General features: G+C 46.9%; 1 protein-coding gene across 4 annotated transcripts in view; it reads left to right on the forward strand.

Moving 5' to 3' along the window:
* LOC106575437 (nardilysin) overlaps positions 1–12,276 on the forward strand; it is a 30,574-nt gene extending 18,298 nt beyond the window's left edge. For all 4 annotated transcript variants that reach the window (XM_045698945.2, XM_045698948.2, XM_045698949.2 and 1 more), the window contains exons 12-32: positions 741–818; positions 942–1,062; positions 1,570–1,628; positions 1,888–1,942; positions 2,027–2,131; positions 2,387–2,510; positions 4,758–4,844; positions 4,919–5,038; positions 6,750–6,801; positions 8,071–8,221; positions 8,295–8,422; positions 8,526–8,691; positions 8,814–8,845; positions 8,956–9,094; positions 9,184–9,231; positions 9,313–9,365; positions 11,149–11,232; positions 11,382–11,472; positions 11,539–11,655; positions 11,774–11,863; positions 11,977–12,276. In XM_045698945.2, coding sequence (XP_045554901.2) covers positions 741–818; positions 942–1,062; positions 1,570–1,628; positions 1,888–1,942; positions 2,027–2,131; positions 2,387–2,510; positions 4,758–4,844; positions 4,919–5,038; positions 6,750–6,801; positions 8,071–8,221; positions 8,295–8,422; positions 8,526–8,691; positions 8,814–8,845; positions 8,956–9,094; positions 9,184–9,231; positions 9,313–9,365; positions 11,149–11,232; positions 11,382–11,472; positions 11,539–11,655; positions 11,774–11,863; positions 11,977–12,207 — 2,131 coding nt within the window. In that variant the 3' untranslated portion in view covers positions 12,208–12,276. The remainder of the gene's footprint in view (positions 1–740; positions 819–941; positions 1,063–1,569; positions 1,629–1,887; positions 1,943–2,026; positions 2,132–2,386; positions 2,511–4,757; positions 4,845–4,918; positions 5,039–6,749; positions 6,802–8,070; positions 8,222–8,294; positions 8,423–8,525; positions 8,692–8,813; positions 8,846–8,955; positions 9,095–9,183; positions 9,232–9,312; positions 9,366–11,148; positions 11,233–11,381; positions 11,473–11,538; positions 11,656–11,773; positions 11,864–11,976) is intronic.
* Positions 12,277–12,453: the final 177 nt, after the last annotated feature.

Genomic DNA, 12,453 nt, shown 5'->3' on the forward strand with positions numbered 1-12,453 from the left:
CTGCAGATAATACAGCTACTACAGATAATACAGGTACTACAGATAATACAGGTACTACAGATAATACAGCTACTACAGATAATACAGCTCCTACAGACAATACAGCTATTACAGATATTACATATAATACAGATAGCTGCAGTAGCTGTACAGATAATACAGCTAATGCAGATAATAAAGGTATATGATACAGCTACTCCAGATAATACAGCTATTACAGATAATACACCTACTCCAGATAATACAGCTACTCCAGATAATACAGCTACTCCATATAATACAGCTACTCCATATAATACAGCTATTCAAGATAATACAGCTATTACTGATAATACAGCTACTACAGATAATACAGCTATTACAGATAATACAGGTATATAATACAGCTACTCCAGATAATACAGCTACTCCAGATAATACAGCTACTCCAGATAATACAGCTACTACAGATAATACAGCTACTACAGATAATACAGCTACTACAGATAATACAGCAATTACTGATAATACAGCTACTACAGATAATACAGCTATTACAGATAATACAGCTACTACAGATAATACAGCAATTACAGATAGTACAGCTACTACAGCTACTCCAGATAATACAACTTTATAACACAGAAACTACAGGAGAGATACTACAGTTGATGATGCACCTCTCTCTCTGCCTCACTCTTTCTGCCTCTCTCCGTCCCCCCATCCCGTTCTCGCTCTACCTCTCTCTCTCTCTTTCTCAGGGTGAAGCCTCTCCACTACATCTCTTGGCTGATTGGTCACGAGGGCACAGGCAGCATCCTATCAATTCTCAGGAGGAAGTGAGTCAGAACTACAGCATACAGGACTACATAACCCATAATGCACCGTTTTATAGCAATGTTTATGTGGTAACTGTACTTAGCTGCTGAGGTGTGTGTGTGTCTGTGTGTGTCTGTGTGTAGGTGCTGGGCCATGGCTCTGTTTGGAGGGAACAGTGAAACAGGCTTTGACCAGAACTCTACCTACTCCATCTTCTCCATCTCCATCACACTCACTGACCAAGGATTCCAGAACTTCTACCAGGTTGGTACACACTCACTGACCAAGGATTCCAGAACTTCTACCAGGTTGGTACACACTCACTGACCAAGGATTCCAGAACTTCTACCAGGTTGGTACACACTCACTGACCAATGATTCCAGAACTTCTACCAGGTTGGTACACACTCACTGACCAAGGATTCCAGAACTTCTACCAGGTTGGTACACACTCACTGACCAATGATTCCAGAACTTAAACAGGTTGGTACACACTCACTGACGAAGGATTCCAGAACTTCTACCAGGTTGGTACACACTCACTCACACACCCATTCAAAGTCCTATTTTCCCTAACCCTAATTATAACCCTAACCCTAGTTATAAACCTAACCCCTAAGCCTAAAATAGTATTTTTACAAGTGAGGACTGGCAACATTTCCTCACTTCTGAATTTTAGTTGGCTTACTATTCTCGTGAGCACTTTTGGTACTCACAAGTATAGTAAAACATTTGGTATACAGTACACACATTATCTGTGTTTCTCTACAGGTGGCTCACCTGGTCTTCCAGTACCTCAAGATGCTGCAGAGCCTGGGCCCCCAACAAAGGTAGTGCCTCTGTGATTATGGCTTCATTATAGGCATGTGAAATGCAGAATATGTGCTTTATATATACAGTATATGACTATCTCTCTCTCTCTCTCCCTCTCTCTCTCTCTCTCCATCTCTCTCTCTCTCTCCATCTCGCTCGCTCTCTGTCTCTCTCTCTCCCTCTCTCCATCTCTCTCTCTCTCTCCATCTTGCTCGTACTCTGTCTCTCTGTCTCTCTCCCTCCCTCGCTCTGCCTCTCTCCTCTCTATGTTTGTAGGATCTATGAGGAGATTCAAAAGATTGAAGCCAATGAGTTTCACTACCAGGAACAGGTAAATACTACTAGCATTCTCCTCCTATCTACAAGCTCAGGAATGAATGCACCCAACCTACCGATGAACCCCTGTGTGTTTCAGACAGACCCTATAGAGTATGTGGAGGATATCTGTGAGAACATGCAGCTGTTTCCTAAAGAACACTTCCTCACCGGAGACCAGCTCATGTTCCAGTATTCACCTGAGGTACGGACGTGTGTGTGTGTGTGTGTGTGTGTGTGTGTGTGTGTGTGTGTGTGTGTGTGTGTGTGTGTGTGTGTGTGTGTGTGTGTGTGTGTGTGTGTGTGTGTGTGTGTGTGTGTGTGTGTGCGCGCGCTGTTTGGAGAAGGTGCTTTCTGTATCCTTAAGTGTCCATGCATACAAAGACCTTTGAAATGTTTGAAACCTTCTTGAATGTAATGTGATTTGTTGATTCAAAGAAAGTATTTATTGTGTGTGTAGGTGATCAGTGCGGCCCTGTCTTTGCTGACTCCAGACAGATCCAACCTGTTGCTGCTCTCTCCAGACCACGAAGGCCACTGTCCCCTCAGGGAGAAATGGTTTGGGACACATTACAGTGTAGAGGGTGAGACATGCACGCACGCACGCACACACACACATACGGGCCTACTACAGTGGCTTCAGAAAGTCTTCATACCCCTTGACTTGTTCCACATTTTCTTGTGTTACAGCGTGAATTCAAAATGGATTAAATATACACTACCGTTCAAAAGTTTGGGGTCACTAGGAGATGTCCTTGTTTTTGAAAGAAAACCCTTTTTTTTTGTCCATTAAAATAACATAAAATTGATTAGAAATACAGTGTAGACATTGTTAATGTTGTAAATGATTATTGTAGCTGGAAACTGCAGATTTTTTATGGAATATCTACATAGGTGTACAGAAGTCCATTATCAGCAACCATCACTCCTGTGTTCCAATGGCACGTTGTGTTAGCTAATCCTGTCACGGTTGTCGTAGGATGAAGCAGACCAAAGTGCAGCGTGATTATCGTTCCACATATTTTATTGAACTGTGAAACTATGCAATACATACAAAATAAACTGACTGAACAAACCGTGACGAAGAGTTAACATACACATACTCCAAATCAATCTCCCACAAACCCAGGTGGGAATAAGAATAATAAGAAATACAAAACTAGAACATAACAACATAGAAAATCTAAACTAGAAAAAAACCCTGTCACGCCCTGACCTACTCTACCATAGAAAATAACATCTTTCTATGGTCAGGATGTGACAAATCCAAGTTTATCATTTTAAAAGGCTAATTGATCATTAGAAAATCCTTTTGAAATTATGTTAGCACAGCTGAAAACTGTTGTGATGATTAAAGAAGCAATAAAACTGGCCTTCTTTAGACTAGTTGAGTATCTGGAGCATCCAGAATTTGTGGGTTCGATTACAAGCTCAAAATGGCCAGAAACAAAGACCTTTCTTCTGAAACTCGTCAGTCTATTCTTGCTCTGAGAAATTAAGGCTATTCAGAGCTTTGTACACCTGAATTGTGCAATATTTGCAAATTATTATTTTTAAAGCTCTGTCAAGTTTGTTGTTGATCATTGCTAGACAGCCATTTTCAGGTCTTGCCATAGATTTTCAAGCCGATTTAAGTCAAAACTGTAACTAGGCCACTCAGGAACATTCAATACCGTCTTGGTAAACAACTCTAGTGTATATTTGGCCTTGTGTTTTAGGTTATTGTCCTGCTGAAAGGTGAATTTGTCTCCCAGTGTCTTGGAAAGCACACTGAACCAAGTTTTCCTCTTTGCCTGTGCTTAGATCTATTCCGTTTCTTTTTATCCTAGTCATGCCGATGACAATCATACCAATAACATGATGCAGCCATCACCATGCTTGAAAATATGAAGTGGTACTCAGTGATGTGTTGTGTTGGATTTGGCCCAAACATAACACTTTGTGTTCAGGACATAAAGTTTATTTCTTTGCCACATGTTTTTCAGTTTTACTTTAATGCCTTAATGGAAACAGGATGCATGTTTTGGAATATTTTTTATTCTGTACAGGCTAGTGTTGTGAAGTAACTACAATGTTGTTTATACATCCTCAGTTTTCTCCTATCACAGCCATTAAACTCTGTAATTGGTTTCCTTCCTCTCTTGCAACTGAGTTAGGAAGGACGCCTGTATCTTTGTAGTGACTGGGTGTATTGATACACCATCCAAAGTGTAATTAATAACTTCACCATGCTTAAAGGGATATTCAATCTCTGTTTTATTTTTTTATTTTTTTACCATTTAACCAGCCTTTCTTTGCGGGGCATTGGAAAACCTCCCTGGTCATTGTGGTTGAATCTGTGTTTGAAATTCACTGCTCGACTGAGGGACCTTACAGATAATTGTATGTGTGGGGTACAGAGATGAGGTAGTCATTCAAAAATCATGTTAAACACTATTATTGTACACAGAGTGAGTCCATGCAACTTATTATGTGACTTGTTAAGCACATGTTTACTCCTGATCGGATTTAGGCTTTTAGGGGTTGAATACATATTTACTCAAGACATTTCAGCTTTTCATTATTAATTCATTTGTCAAAATGTCTAAAAACATAATTCCACTTTGACATTATGGGGTATTGTGTGTAGGCCAGTGACACAAAATCTCAATTGAATACATTTGAAATTCAGGCTGTAACACAAAAAAATCTTGGAAAAAGTCAAGAGGTGTGAATACTTTCTGAAGGCACGGTATGTATTTGCATTATTAAAGGACCCGATCATATCAACATGGTCCCAATATGTAGAGAAAGAGAGAGGGTATCCTGATAGTTGTCTCTTCTCTGTCCAGATATCCAGCAGGAGTGGAGAGAGCGCTGGAACGGAGACTTAGAGCTCAGCTCTGAGCTGCACCTCCCTGTCGAGAACAAGTTCATCGGTTAGTGTGTGTGTCTGTGTGTTTGTGTGTTGTGAACCTTCCTAATGTGTTTATATTTTGTGTCTTCCTTCCAGCGACTGATTTCAGCCTGAAGCAGTCTGACTGTCCTGATACTGATCTGCCAGTCAGAGTAACTGCCAACGACCGAGGATGTCTCTGGTACAAGAAGGACAACAAGTTCAACATACCCAAAGGTGTGTGTGTGTGTGTGTGTGTGTGTGTGTGTGTGTGTGTGTGTGTGTGTGTGTGTGTGTGTGTGTGTGTGTGTTAGGGCTGTGACGGTCATGGAATTTTGGATGACGGTAATTGGCCAGGCAAATGACGCGATCTCTGTAATAACCGTTTGAATGGTAATACAAAAAATAGAACGGGCGTCCACATTCAAGTCAATGATGGCATAATGGGTGGACTGGCAGCCATTGCGAGTGTACCCATAGGAGGGTTTACTCCGCCCAAAATCTCTCCGCAAAAATAAGACCACGAAGTGAGGATTTTTTTTTGTATGGAGGTCAATGAGAGAGTGTTGAATTTGGTGAACAAACAATGTAATTGCTATATTGCTACGTGAGGCTTATTTGATTCTGATAGATTTTTCGGAATGGTTAGGTGCACTGATATAAGTTGACGCATTTGACCAACTTTGAAAAAAACGACTTTATATCAGAGTTGTGCCTGTTGTTCAAGTGGGACCATTCTGCCCTCTCATTGGCTAGAATGGTCCCACCTGAATGCCTTTCATCTTTAAGGTATGTATTTCCATTGTTAGAGCGGTCACTCTACTATCTTGCCAATATAATTGAACATCTTTGATTTAACTCAACTGACGTTACAAAAAAGACATTTCATTACATCATTTGAATGAACATTCTACATTACCATGGAAGTTATTGCATCACAATACCATGCAGCCGTTCTGAGTGTAACCATGAGTTTACCAGTCAAATTACCAGGGTAGGAGGTTCCAAGCATATAGATCCTCTTAAATGATTCAACAATGGACTAATGAAACAAATACCAAAAGATCGTTTTTGGGTGGAATCTTCCTTTAAGAGAATATGTGGACATTGAGGCCAGATTGTGTGTTTTATAAAGTAGTTACTTTGAAACACAGTTGATAATTCTATGGTTCCAAGCCCGTTCTTTTCAATGTGTGCTGCTGTTTCCTAGGCAACCGAAGACTCGTTTGCTACAACACCATGCTTGTTTCAAGTAGGAGCAACGACGTTTCATCACGTTGTTTAGAGTACATGTTACAGCACTAACAGACTCAATCGCACAAATTCCAGGCCGTCCTCTTCGTACCCCCCCACCCCAAAAAAATTATGGTTATTTTATTTTCATCCATACAGTAATTGTGTGTGTGTTTCGAAGTAACTACTTTATAAAACACACAATCTGGCCTCAATGTCCACATATTCTCTTAAAGGAAGATTCCACCCAAAAACGATCTTTTGGTATTTGTTTCATTAGTCCATTGTTGATATAGTCACAAAATGTCAGCAGTTTATCATTAGCATCATACTGGCTGTATTTCTGTATTTTGAAAGTTATATATCTTTAAAACATGATTGCTGACATGCAAAACATTTTGGGACTATATCAACAGAGTTGCTGCCTTGGTCTCTATCTGGTACAGCCAGTAGAAAACTGTTCACCACTCTGAGCCTGGTTCCTCTCTAGGTTTCCTCATCGTCTGCTGATCATTTCTTCTTTTTTAACCTTTATTTAATGTATAAAGGGCTTTATAAAACAAATTTGATTGATTGAGTTACGACATCAGTGAACAATTAAAATGGTCAATAGCTACACTCTTTCATTGATCTCTCGTTTCTACTCTCTCTCCATTGATCTGACGTTTCCTCTCTCTCCTTCGCTGATCTGTCGTTTCTTCTCTCTCTCCTTCAGCGTACATCCGCTTCCATCTCATCTCTCCGGTCATCCAGCAGTCAGCCAAGAAGTAAGTCCAGGGTTAAGTAAGCCATTAGCCAACAATTGTTTCACAGGTAGAAATTGTGCTAAAATTGCTAGCCTCTCGAGAATGCAGCCATAGCTAGGAACTGTTTTACACAGTATTTTAATCCTGTTTCTCTCTGCTTATCTCCCTCTCTCCACCCGCCCCTTCCTCTCTGCTTATCTCCCTCTCTCCACCCGCCCCTTCCTCTCTGCTTATCTCCCTCTCTCCACCCGCCCCTTCCTCTCTGCTTATCTCCATCTCTCCACCCGCCCCTTCCTCTCTGCTTATCTCCCTCTCTCCACCCGCCCCTTCCTCTCTGCTTATCTCCCTCTCTCCACCCGCCCCTTCCTCTCTGCTTATCTCCCTCTCTCCACCCGCCCCTTCCTCTCTGCTTATCTCCCTCTCTCCACCCGCCCCTTCCTCTCTGCTTATCTCCCTCTCTCCACCCGCCCCTTCCTCTCTGCTTATCTCCCTCTCTCCACCCGCCCCTTCCTCTCTGCTTATCTCCCTCTCTCCACCCGCCCCTTCCTCTCTGCTTATCTCCCTCTCTCCACCCGCCCCTTCCTCTCTGCTTATCTCCCTCTCTCCACCCGCCCCTTCCTCTCTGCTTATCTCCCTCTCTCCACCCGCCCCTTCCTCTCTGCTTATCTCCCTCTCTCCACCCGCCCCTTCCTCTCTGCTTATCTCCCTCTCTCCACCCGCCCCTTCCTCTCTGCTTATCTCCCTCTCTCCACCCGCCCCTTCCTCTCTGCTTATCTCCCTCTCTCCACCCGCCCCTTCCTCTCTGCTTATCTCCCTCTCTCCACCCGCCCCTTCCTCTCTGCTTATCTCCCTCTCTCCACCCGCCCCTTCCTCTCTGCTTATCTCCCTCTCTCCACCCGCCCCTTCCTCTCTGCTTATCTCCCTCTCTCCACCCGCCCCTTCCTCTCTGCTTATCTCCCTCTCTCCACCCGCCCCTTCCTCTCTGCTTATCTCCCTCTCTCCACCCGCCCCTTCCTCTCTGCTTATCTCTCTCTCTCCACTCGCCCCTTCCCAACACCCCTTCCCCCCTCTCTCCACCCGCCCCTTCCCAACACCCCTTCCCCCCTCTCTCCACCCGCCCCTTCCTCTTACTCTCTGCTTATCTCTCTCTCTCCACTCTCTCATCCCCTTCCCCCCTCTCTCCACCCGCCCCCTCCTCTTACTCTCTGCTTATCTCTCTCTCTCTCCACTCTCTCCACCCGCCCCTTTCTCTTACTCTCTGCTCTCTCTCTCTCCCCCTCCCCTCCCTAGCCTGGTGTTATTTGACCTGCTAGTGAACATACTGGGTCATAACCTAGCAGAACCAGCCTACGAGGCTGACGTGGCCCAGCTGGACTACAAGCTGTCAGTAGGAGAACACGGACTGGTTATCAAGGTCAAGGGCTTCAACCACAAACTGCCTGTGAGTTAGACCAGACACACTGCACCGCACGCCGCGCCACACACTCCACACTCACACACTCCCTCCTCTGTAGCTCCTGTTCCATCTGATCCTGGACCATCTGGCTGACTTCTCTGCCTGTCAAGATGTCTTCAATATGTTCTCTGAGCAGCTCAAAAAGACCTACTTCAACATCCTCATACGACCTGAGAAACTGGGCAAGTACGTCACGTGTGTGTGTGTGTGGGTCTATTTGTTGGTGTGTGTTCCACCTCACCATTGTCTTCTCTCTCCCTCCCCCTCTCTCTCTCCCTCCCCCTCTCAGGGATGTGCGTTTGTTGGTCCTGGAGCATGGTCGCTGGTCCATGGTAGAGAAGTACCAGGCGCTGGCAGACGGTGGTCTGACTGTAGAAGAACTGATGGAGTTCAGCAGAACCTTCAAGACCCAGCTCTATGCAGAGGGACTGGTGCAGGGGAACTTCACTAGCCAGGTGACTGGACCATGAACACACACACACACACACACACACACACACACATTACACACCCTTTCCACCAAACCCTCTTGTATGATTTCTGATGTTTATTAAAGTGTGATCTGTTTTCTCTGTAGGAGTCAATCCAGTTCCTGCAGTACGTCACTGAGTAAGTTTATACACACACACACACACACACACACACACACACACACACACACACACACATACACATACACATAACTGTCTTTGCTGTCCTCTCTCCCTGTCCTCTGTCAGTAAGCTGCAGTTCTCCAAGCTGCCAGCAGAGGTCCCTGTGTTGTTCAGAGTGGTGGAGCTGCCTCTGAAACAGCACCTCTGTAAGGTCAAAGCACTGAACAAGGGAGACGCCAACTCAGAGGTCACAGTCTACTACCAGGTACACACACACTGGTACAATTCATCTGTTCATGACTGACTCACCACTGACATTCATTCACTCTCTTCTCTTCCTTCCTCTCTCTCCAGTCTGGTCTGAAAAACCTCAGAGAACACACACTGATGGAGCTGCTGGTGGTGAGTACACCAACAACCATTCATCCCCTAACCCCTCATCCCTTCTTCCTCTGACCTCTGTTGTTATTGTTGTGGTTCCAGATGCACATGGAGGAGCCCTGCTTTGACTTCCTCAGGACAAAAGAGACTCTGGGGTCAGTGTCTGTCTTTCACTCTTCTGTCTCTCTGGTGACTAAATAGACCATGGAACCTCTGGAAAGAGTAGGAGTGTTAACCCCAGTGTCCCAACCTTCCTCAGCGTCACAACCTTCCTCAGCGTCACAACCTTCCTCAGCGTCCCAGTGTCCCAACCTTCCTCAGCGTCCCAGTGCCCCAACCTTCCTCAGCGTCCCAGTGCCCCAACCTTCCTCAGCGTCCCAACCTTCCTCAGCGTCCCAGTGTCCCAACCTTCCTCAGCGTCCCAGTGCCCCAACCTTCCTCAGCGTCACAACCTTCCTCAGCGTCCCAGTGTCCCAACCTTCCTCAGCGTCCCAGTGTCCCAACCTTCCTCAGCGTCACAACCTTCCTCAGCGTCCCAGTGCCCCAACCTTCCTCAGCGTCCCAGTGTCCCAACCTTCCTCAGCGTCCCAACCTTCCTCAGCGTCCCAGTGTCCCAACCTTCCTCAGCGTCCCAGTGCCCCAACCTTCCTCAGCGTCCCAGTGTCCCAACCTTCCTCAGCGTCCCAACCTTCCTCAGCGTCCCAGTGTCCCAACCTTCCTCAGCGTCCCAGTGCCCCAACCTTCCTCAGCGTCCCAGTGCCCCAACCTTCCTCAGCGTCACAACCTTCCTCAGCGTCCCAGTGTCCCAACCTTCCTCAGCGTCCCAGTGCCCCAACCTTCCTCAGCGTCCCAGTGTCCCAACCTTCCTCAGCGTCCCAGTGCCCCAACCTTCCTCAGCGTCCCAGTGCCCCAACCTTCCTCAGCGTCACAACCTTCCTCAGCGTCCCAGTGTCCCAACCTTCCTCAGCGTCCCAGTGCCCCAACCTTCCTCAGCGTCACAACCTTCCTCAGCGTCCCAGTGTCCCAACCTTCCTCAGCGTCCCAGTGCCCCAACCTTCCTCAGCGTCCCAGTGTCCCAACCTTCCTCAGCGTCCCAGTGCCCCAACCTTCCTCAGCGTCCCAGTGCCCCAACCTTCCTCAGCGTCCCAGTGTCCCAACCTTCCTCAGCGTCCCAGTGCCCCAACCTTCCTCAGCGTCCCAGTGTCCCAACCTTCCTCAGCGTCCCAGTGCCCCAACCTTCCTCAGCGTCACAACCTTCCTCAGCGTCCCAGTGTCCCAACCTTCCTCAGCGTCCCAGTGCCCCAACCTTCCTCAGCGTCCCAGTGTCCCAACCTTCCTCAGCGTCCCAGTGCCCCAACCTTCCTCAGCGTCCCAGTGCCCCAACCTTCCTCAGTGCCCCAACCTTCCTCAGCGTCCCAGTGCCCCAACCTTCCTCAGCGTCCCAGTGTCCCAACCTTCCTCAGCGTCCCAGTGCCCCAACCTTCCTCAGTGCCCCAACCTTCCTCAGCGTCCCAGTGCCCCAACCTTCCTCAGCGTCCCAGTGTCCCAACCTTCCTCAGCGTCCCAGTGCCCCAACCTTCCTCAGCGTCCCAGTGCCCCAACCTTCCTCAGTGCCCCAACCTTCCTCAGCGTCCCAGTGCCCCAACCTTCCTCAGCGTCCCAGTGTCCCAACCTTCCTCAGCGTCCCAGTGCCCCAACCTTCCTCAGCGTCCCAGTGCCCCAACCTTCCTCAGTGCCCCAACCTTCCTCAGCGTCCCAGTGTCCCAACCTTCCTCAGCGTCCCAGTGCCCCAACCTTCCTCAGCGTCCCAGTGCCCCAACCTTCCTCAGCGTCCCAGTGTCCCAACCTTCCTCAGCGTCCCAGTGCCCCAACCTTCCTCAGCGTCCCAGCTTCCAATTGGCTCAGTCAACTTAAACCCCTCTCTCCAACTCTCTCCAGGTATCATGTTTATCCAACCTGCAGAAACACATCTGGAGTCCTGGGCTTCTCTGTCACGGTGGAAACACAGGCCACCAAGTTCAAGTGAGGTCCTCATACTGATTGTGCACTGCAGTGATTTTGATGTGACCTTCCTGAGGCTAGAAGTACTGTCTCTTATGACCTGTAAACACCTCATAGTAATGACAGTGGGCTCTCTCTCCATCTCTTCTCTCTCTCCATCTCTCTCTCAGTACTGAGCTGGTAGAGTTGAAGATAGAGGAGTTTCTGTCTTCCTTTGGAGAGAAGTTGAGTGCTCTGACTGAGAGTGCCTTCAACACACAGGTGTGTGTCTGACTATATCTGAGTGTACTGTAGTTTACGTGTTAAGCTGAAGGTGTGTGTGTACAGGTGACTGCGCTGGTCAAGCTAAAGGAGTGTGAGGACACACACCTGGGAGAGGAGGTGGACAGGAACTGGGCCGAGGTCGCTACACAGCAGTATGTCTTCAACCGGCTTCACAGAGAGGTGAGACACACACACCAGACAATTCAGTTCTTCTGTTTGTGGTGTGTGCAGAATTTGACATTGCTTTCTGTGGTTGCTGCAGATGTTTCATGTATTTCATGTGTGTGCGTGTGAGTAGATTGAGGCCCTGAAGCAGATGACCAGAGCAGAGCTGGTATCCTGGTATCTGGAGCACCGAGGACACAACTGCAGAAAACTCAGTGTACATGTAAGTGTGTGTGTATATAGGTGAGCAGTGTGTGTGTGTGTATAGGTGAGCAGTGTGTGTGTATAGTTGAGCAGTGTGTGTGTGTGCGCTCTAACATCGACCTCCCTCCCTAGGTGGTGGGTTTTGGGCCGGAGGAGGGCGACCCCCCAGGAGATGACAAGCAGAATCATCATGGCAACGGAGAGCGGGATGAGGAAGAGTGTGGCAGTTCGTCCTATGGAGAAGTGTCCAAACTGACCTTCCTCCCCGCCTCGCCCAAGATGGCCGCCGCTACATCCATCATGGACATTCCTTCATTTACCCAGAGCCTTACCCTCTTCCCATACCACAAGATCATCCAATAGACTACCAATATCTATTTTCTCAATATTGCCTGACCATAACATCTAATAAACTCAATGAGATGCACTGTCTTTGGGGCTGATTATCACAACTTCATCTCATGAGACTTTAAAACTGCACCATGCATGTTTATAAGGCAATATAACACTTACTATAAATACAGTATGTAGTATGCCTCTAATGGAGGATGTAAAAAACTATTTTCACAAAAAATTGCAGAATTTTTTTTTTCATTTTCGTGACACAAA

The sequence above is a fragment of the Salmo salar genome, chromosome 17 (assembly GCF_965601325.2).
Source record: "Salmo salar chromosome 17, fSalSal1, whole genome shotgun sequence".
Lineage (NCBI taxonomy): Eukaryota > Metazoa > Chordata > Actinopteri > Salmoniformes > Salmonidae > Salmo > Salmo salar.